The sequence below is a fragment of the Arachis ipaensis genome, chromosome B3 (assembly GCF_059453495.1).
Source record: "Arachis ipaensis isolate K30076 ecotype BB chromosome B3, ASM5945349v1, whole genome shotgun sequence".
In the NCBI taxonomy this organism is placed as follows: domain Eukaryota; kingdom Viridiplantae; phylum Streptophyta; class Magnoliopsida; order Fabales; family Fabaceae; genus Arachis; species Arachis ipaensis.
This window is the reverse complement of record NC_142438.1, coordinates 143,317,949-143,333,875: the sequence shown is the minus strand read 5'-3', so window position 1 is coordinate 143,333,875 and position 15,927 is coordinate 143,317,949. Positions and strand designations below refer to the sequence as shown.

The following is a 15,927-nucleotide window of genomic DNA, read 5'->3' as shown; positions in this document are numbered from 1 at the left end:
TTTTCTAAAATGTAAAAAGGTAGTATCAAAATAGCTGCCTTATATGACTAAAGACTAAGGTTGAAATTTGGTAGTTATTGGTCGGTAATGGAGAAACAGTTTATTGAAGTAATTGGTGTGAATAGCAACATGTGCAAGCCACTTGTGTATGAATGCAGCATTGGTAATCATTGAATCTGAATGTGTCCACAACTTTCACATTAACATTAACCCCTTCACAAGTCACAACTTTACCATAATCTAATGGTAATTGATGTACTAAACAGTGCAACTGTTAACATATAATCCACGTGAGAGTGTGATAAATGATAAATGGAGTGAGAGTATCAGATTCTCATAAGAGGCTAGAGCATAGGTATGGTCCAAGAAAATGACTTATCCTCCTTCAGGAATGAATGATTCCATTTTTCTTTGTGTACTTTGCTTATATGACAGGTTTACAGAGAAAACTGAAAAGTACACAAAAATAAGAAATATGATCTATCTTCGTAAACATATGCGGGTTGTGTAAAAAGGATATTGAATATATTCACCATTTATTTTTAAGTTGTGAGTTTACTTGACATGTGTGGTGTTAATGGCTATCTGACTTTAAAATATTATGGTCTATCTCGGACTCACTAAAAGAACACTTTGATAACTGGACATGTGTTACTAACAAAAAGAAAGAGCACAACAAGTGGCTCATATGTTTTTTCTCAGTTATTTGGAACGTTTGGCTAGAGCGAAACCGACGAATGTTCAATAACACGGAAAGGGGTGCAAAGGATGTGTTTTATAAATTTGTAATCAGCTATAGAGAGTGAAGTAGTTTGAATCATTTTTGTTGTTGATGACAATATCAGATATGACACTAAAGATAATTTTCTGTTCATTATTTTTACATGCTCCTTTTTGTTTGTTAATTTCTTCTTGCTCCACTGTATTATTGTGTTGAGCTCCTTATTCAAAGAAAAAATCTTTTTTTCCCACCATTATGGATATAAAAGAGGATCATTTATCTGGCAAGTATAATCTGAGGGACAATTTTCTTCCTAGCATTTTTGTACTGGCTTTGTTTGGCACTCAATAGACATCTTGTAATCACAAGTTGCATCTACTATTTATAATATATTAAATTAGAGTTTAAATTAGTTTTTAATATATTTTTAATCTTTTTCTCTTATTACGTCACGTCAATTTACATGGTTAATTGACACAATTTATTTATTCTTATATAATTGAATTACTTTTTGATATTTACTTTTTGATATTTTTGTTTGTAATTGAATTACTTTTAAATTCTTTTGAAAAAAATACAATTTAAAATAATAAAAAAGAGACGTACGTTATCATTCTCATAATTTATCAATTATATATAATATTAATTTTCAAAGACATTTAAAAATAACATAATTGTCTATTATATAATGAATGACTATAACCGGTTACAAACAAATAATATAATATGCGACAAACAAATAATATAAGTTTTAAATACAATTAAAATTAACATAATTGTCTATTATGTAATATTGTAATGAATGACCACCCACGGTTATAAACAACATAAATATTTATATACCTAAATCCATACTTCTAACTCTAGAACATCCATTCACATTCACAGTATAACGTTTAAAAAAATTAAAATTTTATTTTTTTATTTTTATTATATAATATATTAAAAGAGATAATAAAAAATTTGAGAATTTAAAAAATATATTTTTATACTATACTTTTATCCAATGTGTCATAGCCTAAGTTCATTCTTTATATTATAACTTTAAGATAAAAGGTTAAAAGTTTTAAGTATCTTAGGTGCTTTATATAGGATAATAGAGAGATTGAATAGGATGTAAATCATAGGATCTAAGTAGGTTGATCAAAATGGTAGCTATGTCTGGTTTTATATGTGACAAAAAAAAGTGTCTTTAAAACTTAAAGGTAAATTCTATCGTACTGCTATCAAACCGGTTATGCTTTATGGTTCAGAGTGTTGGACGACCAAAATGGAGCATGAACATAAGTTAAGTGTGGTAGAGATGAAGATGTTGAGATGGATGAGTGGTCATACGCAATTGGATAAAATAAGGAACGAAGATATAAGAGAGAAAGAATTGGAGTAGTACCTATTGTGGAAAAGATGGTAGAATCACGTCTCAGGTGGTTTGAACATGTGGGAAGAAGACCGACAGAACACCCAGTCAATAAGGTAGATGAAATGGAAGATGGACAAGGGGTGAAAGATAGAGGAAGACCTAGGAAAACCATCCATGAGATGATCAAACGAGATCTACATGTAAACAGTATCTCTATAAACATGATACATGATAGAGCTCAATGGCGTCGTTTGATCCATGTAGCCGACCCCACCTAGTGGGACAAGGCTTTGTTGTTGTTGTTGTTATACTATATAGCTTTAATGTTAATACTATTTCTCTTTAATAGATATAAATTGAGTAATAAAATACAATTCATCTTCTCCTTTCATATTCACTCCTTATATTTACTATATAAGATAACAGAAGTGCTACACATACAAGTCATTTTAGTTTACAAGTCATACAAGTTGGGCCAAACCCAACAAAAAGGACGTTCACTCATACGAACGTGTTAACACGCGCGCTACTCAACGGTTTTCATAGCGCGCTTCGCATTCCTCCTCCTCCTCTTCCTTCTTCTTCTCCTTCTTTGTGTTTCCTCTCATTTTTCTTTGCGTGTTTCATTTTCATCATCTTTTTTTTATTATTGTTGTTGTTGCTGCATTTTTTCCCTCCTTCTTTTTCTATTGATTTTGCAACATTATGTATTTTTCTCCCAAGAAGAATTATGAGAATATGAAATAAGAAGATGATGAAAAAGAAGCAGCAGAAGATGAAGAAGAGAAAGATGAAGAGTTTTGAGTTATGCAAAACTTATTAGCACACATACATCAAAAATTCTTAAACAATACACCCAAATATCTGTGTTACACCCAAATATCTTCATGTTACACCCAAATTTGCTGTAAATACAGAAAAATATTTTCTCTAATGCTGCATTTCTTTTGTTCTTCTTTTCTTCCTTATTTCTTTCTTTCTTTCTTTTAGTTGAACGAATGTAAGTTCATCATCTTCCAAGTAATTTTGTACTATTATGTGTTTCTTCTTCTTCTTTGTTTGATTTTTTTATTTTTATTCTTGTTAAAAAAGTAAAACAAGAAGAAACTTGAGAAGATAAAATAAGAAAATAAAAAGATGAATAAGAAAAAAAAAAAGATGATGATGATGGTGATGATGAAAAAGAAGAAAAAGAAGCAACAGAAGATGAGGAGGAGGGAGAAGAAGAGTTTTGAATTATGCATAATTTATCAGCACACATACATCGAAAATTCTTAAAGAATACATCCAAATATTTTCGTGTTACACCCAAATTTACTGCAAATACAGAAAAATACTTTCTTCCATGCATAAATTTTACATTACATTCAATTCAAACCATCAACGATGAAATATTATTCACCTACAGAATCATAAACTACTAACGAAAAAATTAATTAGAATCGAACCACACCTTAGCTACTTGATTGGATTCAAAACAATAATCAATTTCATTTTGGTTCATTGATAATCTGAACTTGAATTATTCATTATCTTCAACAATGAGATAAAGAGGAGAAGGAGGAAAAGGAAGGAGGAAAAGAAATTCCAATGAAAAAAGAAAGAGGAAGAGAAGGAGGAGGAGGATGTGGTGTTGGTGACGACAATAATTAAGGAGAAGAAGAAAAACGTGCAGTAACGGCACGAAGAAGAATGTGCGCGCGTTGATTGAAAAATCTGTTAAATTAGGAGACACGTGAAATTGACATGCTAGAAGAGGCGCATCTGACGTGAAATAGAATATATGGACTTGTATAACTTGTATGGATAAAATGCTTGTATGTGGAGAATAATGGATAAGAATATAAGATAATAACTTAAAGTTATTCTTCATTTTCCTTCTCAATCATGACATTTATTTTCGTTTAGGTTACTCTATTTTTTTATATTCACTTACTCTTTATTTTTATATAAGATACTATATGCTTTTAATGTTAATGTTATTTCTCTTTAATAGGTATAGATTGAATAATAAAACATATTTTTTTCTCTCATTTCGTATTCATTTCTTATATTTACTATATAAATCAACATTTAATTCACACTTCTTTATCTCTTTTTTCACATAATCTCATGTCTCTTATTCTTTTTCTTTTATTATTATTAATATTTTGCACAAATATTTGAAGAATATAATTGATAACTATGGCTCGTTTTTAGTTTGCTAATCATGTGTATTAGATGATAAATTCCTAAACACTAGAATATATTATGTCATTTGCAATTTTTTTTAGTCCTTTTTTTTTATTTTCGGTCTAATTATATTTATTAGTTATATCATTTATATATTACTTTTTTGTCTCTTTTAATATAATTTATCAATAATCATTGTATATGCTATAAAGGATAATTTATCATTTATTTTAAAGAGGGCAAGGTAGAGTTCACCTTTTTTAATATCATTTAATTATAATTTTGTTAAAAATATATAATAGTATCATGATTCATGCAAATAAAATTAAAAAATCAAATATTAATTTTAACTATTAAAATATCATATTTCAATTTGTATGTCATTTAAGAATTTTATATTTGTACTATAGTATTTAAATATAATATAAAAAAATAAACAAAATTAACTATTTAAAAGAACAAAAATTAGGATGATAATAAGAAGTCAAATAAATTAATTCAAATTGAGTATTTTTATAATTTTACTTAAAGTCCATTTCATGTATAAGTTTAAAATTAGTTAATATATTTTATAAAGTATATATCTATTTTTTTTTTTTACCAAAGATAGGAGACTCGAACCCGCAACCTCTTAATTGAGTAGGGAGAGACTATGTCATTTGAGCTATTACTCATTGGCTATATATCCATTTTGTTCATCGTGCAGGTTTAAATCTAATTTATAATATATTAAAGAGAGGTCAAAGTAGTGTTACAATCATTTTTCAGATATTTAATTTTACTCTATGTTATCACATAATTTTTTTTAAGTGGCATAATCTTTTATCTTTACATTATGTCATATGATTCGTATTATATTTTCATCTCTTCATAATAACATATCTTTGTATGTTATATGATTCTTTTATTAATATTATTTCTCTTTAATAGCTATAATTGAGTTATAAAATTTGTTTCATTGTTTTATATAAGTCTATTATTTCTCATTTTTTATTATTCTTCATTATAAAATTGGTGGTTAATCTTAACTTTTCATATTCTCTTATCCTTTATTTTTATGTAAGTTACATTATTATTTTTAATATTAATGTTTTTTTTAATAAATATATATTTAATTAAAATCTAATTCTTTGTCTTCTTTCATACTCATCACTCCTTCTTACATTTACTGTATAAATCAACATTTACTTTACATATTTTCTTTATCTCCGTCCTCTCACATAATCTTATACCTCTTTCTCTATCTCTACTCTTGTTAATTTTTTGCACAACTTTTATTTTCATTTGTTTTAATTTGCTAGTATGTAGTAGGTAATTGTGTAATTATATTCATTAATTTTTTTATTTTGTGTGTGATTATATTCATTAGTTATATAGTGTCTTTGTTACCTATATATTACTTCTTTTTCTTTTCAACAATTTATATTTTTTAAATATCATTTAGTTAAAATAATATTATTAAAAATACATGTTGTCATAATTTATGAAAAATAAAATTAAAAAATTGAATGTTGTTTTTAATTATTAAAATATTGATAATATTTATACTTATATTTCATCTAATAATTTTATTATTGTACTATAGTATTTAAATTTAACAAAAAAAAGATTGAAAAAATGAGTATATACTCAAATAGGTCCCTAAAAAATTTTGCATCGAACATTTTCATCCTTAAGAAAATTTTATTATATTGACATCCCTAAACTTTATAAAAGACATAAATTCTCATCTTAGTGAGATCCATTGTTTCACTTAGACAAATAAGTCATCAAAAGTATGACAGAAGGATCTATATGTTTTATTTTAGTAAAGTTCAGGAACCTCAACGTAATAAAATCTTCTTAGAGACGAAAACGTCTAATACAAAATTCTTTAAGGACCTATTTGAATATATACTTAAAAAATAATAAACAAAAGTAAGTATTTAAAAAATAAAAAAAATAATTATACAAAGTAAAATCTTCACTTGATTGTTTTTATTATAGTCCAATTTATGTATAATTTTATTGATTTCATAATTATTAAATTTCGAATTAGTTTTAATTATTTTAAATTATCATTTATCATCAACCATTATAAAATTTAAATCAATTTTGATATGTCACTAAACAAAATTTTAAATTTTTTAATCAATTAAATTTAATACATATCATTACTCAATTAAATTATAAATTAACAGTTAAATACAATTATTATATATATTAAAACTGTATATTTTTTTGTATTTCTTTATTATTGAATAATAATATTGAATCATATATAAATTGCTAAATACTAAATGAATGTATTGTACAATATTTTTTACAAATTAGCTTCCAAGTTTAACATATAATTTTCATATTATCTAATCTATCCCTAAACATTATAGCATTTTAAATATACTATATAGTATAACTAATTTAACTTTATATAGTATAACTAATTTAACTTCCAGCGCATTGCACAAGTCTTAATCTAATTTAAATAAAAAACGAAGTAAAAAAGAATAGTAACTTGAATTCATTGAACAAGACCAAACTAACCCCCTCCTCCCCTTTTTCTTTTCCTCCTTTCTTTTTACATTTTATCTAACCATAATCCTTTATTGAAGTTCAAAATTTCGGTTTACACTTCCAAGGTCTAGAACTACTCAGAATATTTATAGGCTCTTTCTGCAATGCTAGCAACACTTTGAGTAAACTCTTGAGCAACTACTCATCCTATTTTAAGATCTTCAATGTTCTTATCTTTTTGAGTAACCAAATCCAAATTCACAAACATGGCAGCAGTGCATGCATTTGGCACCCTGTTGCTTGTTCTTTCCTCTCTGTTGAGCTTTGTAATTGTATCCTCTGATATCAATTTTGTACAAAATGGATTTCTAGCAGCAGGCTTGAAACTTGATGGATCTTCTTATCTGAGGCCTAATGGTATACTTACCTTGACCAACGATTCCTCAAGGATCCTTGGCCATGCATTCTATCCATCTCCTTTACCATTCAAATCTAGCAGAAACAAATCCTTTGTTGCAACCTTTAGCACTTCCTTTGTGTTCTCCATCATTCCCAAATACCCTGAACTTGGTGGGCATGGTCTTGCTTTCGTCCTAATATCGACCAGAGCACCGAAAGGTTGCCTTTTAAACCAATATTTAGGCCTCCCAAATGAGACAAGTAATCAAGAATTCTCTACCAGGTTCGTAGCTATAGAGTTTGATGGGATACAAAACCTTGAACTACAGGACATTGATGACAATCATGTGGGAATCGATATCTCCAGCCTCATCTCTGTGGTATCTGAGTCAGCAGCATACTATGGAAATGGCCAACATCTCAGCAAGAACATTCCAATTAATCTCAAGAGTGGAGAGCCCATTCAAGCATGGGTTGATTACAATGAAGAGAAGAAGTTGATGAATGTTACAATCTCTCCTTTTGGCATGCCAAAGCCATATTTCCCTCTGATATCTTTTCCTTTAGACCTATCTTTGGTGTTTAATGACTACATGTATGCAGGCTTTTCTGCATCCAATGGTTTATTGATAGCTGAGCATAATATACATGGCTGGAGCTTCACCATTGGAGGAGAAATGAAAGAGCTAAATAAATCAACTCTTCCACTCATTCGATCAAGTAGTACAAATAAAGTGGCGCATAGAAAAGCTTTGGCATTAAGCATCACTCTGGCAACTCTTTGTGCCTTGGTAATCATAGCAGCTACTATCATCCTGCGCGGATTAAGAAATAAGGACGAGATCTTAGAAGACTGGGAACTCAAATATGGAGCTTATAGATTTGGATACTCTGAGCTCTATTCAGCTACAGGAAGGTTTGGTGAGAAAAACCTTATTGGGTGTGGAGGATTTGGGAAAGTATACAGAGGAGTATTACCAACAGGACTTGAAGTAGCTGTGAAGCGAGTCGCTCCTAATTCAAGGCAGGGAATGAGAGAATTTGTTGCAGAAATAACAAGCATGGGGAATCTAAGGCATAGAAATCTGGTGCAGTTACATGGGTGGTGCAGGAAGCAGGATGAACTCCTCCTTGTTTATGACTATGTCCCAAATGGAAGCCTAGATGCGCTTTTATTTGAGAATGATCATCAAAAGAAGAAGTTACTAACTTGGGACCAGAGATACAAGATCGTTACTGGTGTTGCACAAGGGCTGCTATACCTCCATGAAGAATGTCCACTGCAGGTGGTTCACAGAGATGTAAAGCCAAGCAATGTCTTGATAGATGCAGATCTGCAACCAAGGCTTGGTGATTTTGGCTTAGCAAGGTGTCAGGAGCACGGAATCAATCCGAAGACAACACACGTAGTAGGAACACTAGGATACATTGCACCTGAACTCTCCAAGACTGGGAAAGCAACAAAAAGCACGGATGTATATGGGTATGGTGTACTCATTTTGGAAGTAGCTTGTGGAAGAAGGCCAATAGAGCCCCAGAAGACTCCCGGGGAGCTGGTATTAGTGGACTGGGTGAGTGAACTACACTGCCAAGGGGAGATCGGCAGAGCAATTGACCCAAGTTTAGATGAGTATGACAAAGATGAAGCTGATCTTGTGCTTAGGCTTGGATTGCTTTGTTGTCATCCCATACCTGATTATAGGCCTAATATGAGAAGGATTGTCCAGTTCCTTCTTAAAGAAACCACCCTTCCTCCAGTTCTTCCTGACATTTGTTGTGCCTGGGAACCTCCTAGAGCAATGAAGGAATATGAGCAAAATATTCGAGATGATTCTGACCCTTCAAGCTCTGGAGTGTTCTCATCAAACTATTTTAGTCATACAAGCTTTGACAAGTGACAAGGTGGTCACTAATATTAAAGCCACAAGATAGATGTTTTCGTAATGCATATTATAGAACCAATTTCACAAGGTTAAACATTGTAATCTTATCAAGGAAATCGGTTCCATGATTATGTAATCCATTTGTCTTCTGTTAAAGGAATTGATTCACTCTCCGCTATATGCTATGTCCATTAGACATATTTTCAGCCATCTAGTCTAAATATTTTGCAACCTAGTTTGGGGCTGAAATTATGAGTCAGAAGCATACATGTGATGATTATTCATTGAATTGAATATATACTGATCCAGCATTATATGCCTCTGTTCACACACGCACAAACAACATATAATAGCTTAATATTTGCAACTCACAAGAGGGGAAAGAAAAAATTCGCAGTGTGTTATAATCCTCTGCACAGGAATAGATCCAATTGCTTACAGATGCCATAAAGAAAAATTATTTAATTAGCTGGAGTGAAAAGGATTTTTCAAAATGATATCCATTCATCCTTAGACTACAACAAACACTAAATAAGCATTAAATAGGATGAAATGAAAAATCTCAAACCTCATAAATCTTACAACCGCATGCACATTTCACTTTAAAATGATATCCCAAAGTTCCGGCACTGGATTGACATAATCACATACTCAGATTGCTAGATGTAGAATCAACTGCTCGTGTATCATCCTGAACTTCTCTTTGAGCCTCCTGATCTGAAAAGCCAAATAAAAAAGTGGACATTGTAAACAAGAAGTATCCTTTGCTGAAAATTGTTTACCTCAAAACAAAAACCATGTCACATGAATTACGAAATACCCTTTTCAGCTCAATTTCCATATCTCTCTTCTGCTGTCCCAAGGAGTTCTGCAGATTAGTTATGTCAAAAATATTATCCAGGTCATCCTCAAAAGCAGACTCTAGGTCTTCCCGAAGAAGTGCAGGCAACTTATCCACAATGGGCATCAAAAGGAAACAGTTATACTGCAAAATATTAGGTATAGTAAGTGCAAAAAAGATAGGGAAAAATGGCGTGAAAGTGTTAAATGATTGATAGGGCCTAATTATATTCAGCCCAAGCTAATGCATTATCAATGTTTTGACTTATTTTCTTCTTGTAGTTTATTGGTTGTAATCAACCCGAACAACAAATATAAATGCTATTTTGCATGTACATGAGATTTTCAGCACATACTGCTCATCCTTTGAAAATTATAGTATTCAAGTTTTAACATGTCAAACCTTTAATTCTGTGGAAACCAAGAAATACTCTCTAATGCCATGAAATATTTGTTGCACCAAACCATAAACAATCCTTTCAGATGAAGGAGCGAGCCTGCGATTCCAAAGTGTGCTATCCAGAAGGTCAGCAAGCTTTGTTTCTGTTGTCTGAATAGAAGTGCTTGAATCAGTGCCAGAGGCCAAATGGCTGAGCTTTACATCTGGTTGTGGCCTTGTGTCTTCTTTCTCTTGTGGAATTGTTTGTGGCAAAGTAGTTGCTGTAGGATTATTATTAACATTGGAATGTTCTGTTCCACCAAATGAATCTAAGAACTGACGTAATCCAGCCCGACTCTACAGTAAACCACAAAAAGAGATGTAAAAGTAATCAGATAAACTTAGTAGCATCATAAATAAATAAATAAATAAATAATAGTAATAGTAATAGTAATAGTACTAGTAGTAGTAATAGTAATAGTAATAGTAGTAGTAGTAGTATACTAATAATAATAATAATAATAATAATACAAGCCCTTTTTTTTTTTGGTGTCTAATACAAAAGCAAAGCCCCCAGGGGAGCCAAAAGAAACACCTAGCTAATCACAGCTGAATCATAAAGTAAGATTCTATTCAACTCATCTCTAGGTTAAAGAAGTGACATCAATTAAAAGGAAGCACGCTAAAGCATCTCTCTCTGTAAAAGGCCTATAAACCAAGGATATACCTTATTGTGGAGAGACCATGAGACATATCGTGTGGTGCTTACCAAGTCCTCCAAACATCTGCAGCAAAGCAGTGTGGATAAGGGGCATAGAAAACAGTTTAAAAAAAATGAATACAAATATATAAGTTATCGTGTCCAAAAAGAAAAAAAAAAGATATATTGCAGACATGAGATGATAAATTGTATAAAAAATGATAACAAAAATTGTTTTGATGATGCTAATACAACATTTCATTCACTATGAAAAGAGAAAAGTTACCCCATTAAAAATACCATATAGAGAAGAAGGTTCCAATGCCAATCTAAGATAAATTATGCCGAATTGCCAATTGATCTTTGATGAAATAACATTGACTAATGACTAGTCTATTGTTTCATAAATTATAACTTCCCTTATATTGAATTTCCACCAAATATGCCTTAAAAAAGAAAAAGGAAAAAAGAAAAATAAAAAGAAAAAATACAAATACCCCCACCCATTCAGCATTATATATGTGAAAGTGAAACCAAAAAAGGAGCAACTTCTAATTTCCAAAACTGCAGGGAGGGGTAGGTCAATGTAATTTTTCCCTTATCTAAAATGAAGCTCTTCATTATGGAAACAAACTTTTAGTAGTTGGGGAAAAGTGATAGTTAACTTTTCATGGCACGACTTTTCAGTAGATTCTGCAAAGTTGTTGAAGGCGGAAGCAACGCGCCTGAGGAACACCTCATGGCCACTCAGGTACTCACCATCTTTCTGTAAGAAACAAAGCATAGAAAAAGAATCATTCAGAAAAATAACAAATTAACTGCACAAAGAATTGATCCATTAAAAAAAGCAGATACCTGAAGAAGATAAACAGAGATTGGAAGCAATCTCTTGAGTATGTGCAACAATCTAGAACCCAACTGTGCCAATAACAAATGATTAATAAATTAGCTATGGGACTGAAATATCAAAGGTTTAAAAGGTTTCCAGATATCTTACAAATCAAAGAACTATGGAAAGAAGGAAGTTAAAAGGAAGATATTTGTTGTTGTAGTTACCTGATGAAGGAATGGTTCAAATGTGTCACGAGCCTTTGCAACAGCAATTACACAAGCAGTCCTGATTAATCAAAATATAATTCTTTTAATATCTAACACTTAGTTTTTGGTACTATTAGAAAATGATACGTAAAACACTGAACTACCTAGAGTAGTTTGTTCCATCATGAATATCTTCAACACCACAAGCATTTACTATTTCCTCCCGAGTAATAGGGGGACACTTGATTCCTCCAACGACAAAACGAAATTCAGCCATTGCCCGATGATATTGTGCTCCGCCATAAAGGCGCATCCCAGCATTCTACATACAAGGATAACGCAGCCTGTTCAGATATTTTCTTAACAAGATTCTGGATTTTTTTAAAAAAATAGCTTGCATCCATAACATATACATAACACATATATAAAATTGGTCATATTCATTAATAGGCACACATAACTGCCATAAGTTAGATGCAATTATCAGCAAAAAGAGAATAAATGGTGTGTGTGTGTGTGTAATGGAAATAGTAAATGTGACGTGTGGTTTATTATCCTTTCCACTGAAAAAAAGCAGGACATAAGAAGGAAAAAGCAAGTTCAACTCAATTTTATAACTTACAGGTATTAGCTTGTGAGGGATCTGAACACCATCAGCACCAACAAATGCACCTCCATTTGTTCGCTCATCTTGTAATGTTTCACCTGAAACCCAAAAAAAAAAAAAGTGTCAAGCAATTTAATCAATGACCATTCACCAAGAATACTAATACATAAAAACTATAAAAGACAGCATATGTAATTTACCAAACTTATCAGGAGGTGCAACTACTGTCCCTTTAAGTAGCAACGACAACTGAATATAGAAAATATGAGTCAGGGGAAAACATTCAAGAAAGTAACCTTCAAGGTTCAAGCACTATGGATCCCAACAGCAGCCTAAAAAAATAAATAAGCTTGCATATGCAAGTCCCTATAGAATAATTGATAGACAAATAACCCTTCCCTTGATAGGAGTTCTAATGTTGCCAAACTATGAAATTCACAAAAGAAAAGAAGGAAAGATAGAAAGAAGAAATTGACGATTCATAAAATAAAAACCTTGGTCAAGAATAGATCATTAAAAGTTCTTCCTTTCTCCTTCAGTTTTACTTCATCAAGTGAGCTGCATATAATTGGAGATTTTGAAGAAAGAATAACATAAGTGATGACAAGAAGATACACATAGATAACAGTAAAATCTTAAGCAAGAAAAAAATTTCATCCTTGCCCCGTCCTTTGAAGATCAGGAACGAAAGATTTTTTTCATTTTCAATACAGACCTCAGTTCTTGATTTATATCGCTCAATTTCCTTGTTGCACTTCGGTACTCCTTCTCAAGAAGTGGAATGATCAATGGAACATTATTTATATACCTAGGAAATCATCCTTAAGGAATTAAACATAGAATAATAAAAGATCTATGGATTTATAAACATTATGTAGAAAAACTGAAAATAAAAAAATTCAAAATTTATACAAACCTCTGTTTTAGCATCTCTTCCAAAAACAACCTAAGTTTGCTCACACCTATCCTATTTCTTTCTTGCTTTGATAATGACCTTCCCAATTTCTCCTCCAAAGATGAAACATCCTCTATCTCTCTAAAGCATACAGCCTGCAATTACAAGTACACTTAAATAGATCAAGGAAAGGCAACTATGGGTATTTCATGCTCCACGATGAAAAGAAACAGATAGAATTCAGCTAGCGTACAACATACTTGAGTACTTGACAACAAGAATATAAAATAGATAATAATTAAGAAACTTAAAGGTCACAAAGCAAGAAACCTAAAAAGTCACACTGAAAATATAAAAATATTCCGTGCACCGAATTGATTAAATATCAAGCTTTCAATCTTAAAGAGAAAAGAGAGGCAATTAATTAATATAAAGGCTTAACCTGTTTGAATTCATCATTGGACCTGTATACAGAATCACTTCCAGAACCAACTCTTCCAGAAGGCACAGACGTGAAGAAGGGAGAGTCACCCAGAATGCAGCCATCGAGGGTACATGCAGGTGGTGAAAGGAAAACTTCAACATCGGACGGGCGGGCAAATTGAGGTATCCTAGTATCTAGCTTAGTTGAGACAATTACAGTCCTTGACAGCTCAGGATCAATCTATAAACAAACGAAAATGTTTATTGAAGCTGTGATTTATATATAGCATTCTTTTTGTGCTCCAAATCCCAGCAGATTAGCTAGAGAAGTGTTCTTTAATCTTTATATCCTCAAAAATGTTCACCCCAATGCAATCTGATTTTTTTTTTTTTTTGTTTCTTGGTCTCTTTATATTACTTCTTCTTACAATCTATAGATATGGCATGAAAGATTGAAAGCATTCAGCAATGACACCAACTTCAACTACCAGATACTCAGCAATTTTATGGAAATTAATCAAGACAAGATACCTGCATCACAAGGCGCCTTGTAGTAGCATTGCTCCAGTCACTACAATCTTCAAGGCACAATATAATAAACTCCTTGTGCTGCATTTTGGCTCGCACCAGAGACTCCACGGCACGCGCATGGGCCTGTTGGTCAAGCAGAGCACAAAAAGTCCACTATGAGCAAAAACAAAGTCAATGTCCATGGGGAAACTCAAAAGCTTACCTGCAATGCCCTATTTTTTCGACCAGGAGCAGGAGCAATGAGTCCAGGAGTGTCAATGATGGTAAGGTTGGGGCAATACTTATACTCCACTCTAATTATTATCTCCTTAGCAGAGAATTGGCAAGAATCACGCTCCAACCTCTCATTCTCAGCTTCAATATAAGCCTACAAGTACAACAAAACTTTCTCTACATGAACGGTTCTGCATTCTCTATATCTCAACCTAGAAGGATTGAACAGATAAAAAAGGCAAACTTTGAGGCCATTAAAGAAAAGTGCAAGAAAGAAGATGAACCTGAATTTCGGGAAGGGACTTGTGGTGAGAAAGAGAAGGGTCGGAGTCAGAGACGAGAAAGCAGGAAGGGGAATGGGAATTGGGGTCGTACTTCATGTGGAGGGTGATGGGGCGGCGGGTCTTGGTGCCGCCGCCGACATGGTTGAACTGGAAGCCCATGAGGGCCTCGACGAGTGCGCTCTTGCCGTCGGACTGGTGGCCGACGACGAGGACGGCGGGGGCGTCGAAGGGAGTGTGGAGGTCCTGGGCGAGTGCGTGCAGCTCGTTGTAAGCTTCGTAGAGACGCCACTGGCACTGGTCCTCGCCGCCATCGTCGTCATCAACGTGATGCTGGTTCTGTCTTGTTCCCTCCATGTCACTGTGAACTCCTTCTAAAGATGAAGCTGCCCCCAACTGCACTTACCAATCGCTAATTTAGGATTTCTAGTTTAGCGCCTTTTTTTTTTCATTTAAGAAATTTATATATTTATCCTATGGTGGAGATTTACCAATTGATATGCTCCTTTTTTTCGGGATAGTCAATTTCGTCGTTTGGACTTTGCTGCCACCAATACCTTATAATTAAAATCGAATTTAAATTTTTTAAATTTTAAATTTTACCTTAAAAAGGTTTTAAAGGTGAGACCAAAAAAAATTTAAAAAAATTATTTAAAAATATTCTCTAAGGCGAAAATTCAAAAAGTAAAGAATACAAATCCATTAAAATCATATTAATTTATTTATGAGTAGGAGTGACAACTTTGTTTTATCCTTCCCGTACTTCCAAGACCAAGCCCTTCAACCAGAGAAGAAAGGACAACACAAAAGGAAAAGTTCCCTTCAATTATAGACTGTGGTCTGTGGTATGATCGGCTCCTTAAGTTTTTTGTTTTTTCCAAGATGAATTAGACAGTTTTCACTTTTCAGTTCTAAGTATTATATCATCACAAATTCACATATACTAGTACTACACACTTATAATATTTAAAGATTCACATTCACTATTTGAT

At 32.3% G+C, this 15,927-nt stretch overlaps 1 protein-coding gene and 1 pseudogene across 1 annotated transcript; one reads left to right on the top strand and one right to left on the bottom strand.

The window, feature by feature from the left end:
• The first annotated feature begins 6,961 nt into the window (after positions 1-6,961).
• Positions 6,962-9,043, top strand: LOC107633878 (L-type lectin-domain containing receptor kinase S.4 pseudogene; annotated as a pseudogene).
• A 363-nt stretch (positions 9,044-9,406) lies between these two features.
• ARC5 (P-loop containing nucleoside triphosphate hydrolases superfamily protein) lies at positions 9,407-15,464 on the bottom strand. The gene is made up of 17 exons (XM_016335102.3): positions 14,939-15,464; positions 14,644-14,808; positions 14,442-14,564; positions 13,930-14,151; positions 13,509-13,642; positions 13,308-13,400; positions 13,087-13,150; positions 12,793-12,841; positions 12,608-12,690; positions 12,150-12,307; positions 12,004-12,064; positions 11,803-11,865; positions 11,613-11,713; positions 10,975-11,032; positions 10,272-10,604; positions 9,849-10,013; positions 9,407-9,745 (listed from the first exon to the last, which is right to left on the bottom strand). The coding sequence occupies exons 1-17, from the start codon at positions 15,290-15,292 to the stop codon at positions 9,680-9,682; spliced, it is 2,292 nt and encodes a 763-aa protein (XP_016190588.1). The 5' UTR covers positions 15,293-15,464; the 3' UTR covers positions 9,407-9,679.
• Positions 15,465-15,927: the final 463 nt, after the last annotated feature.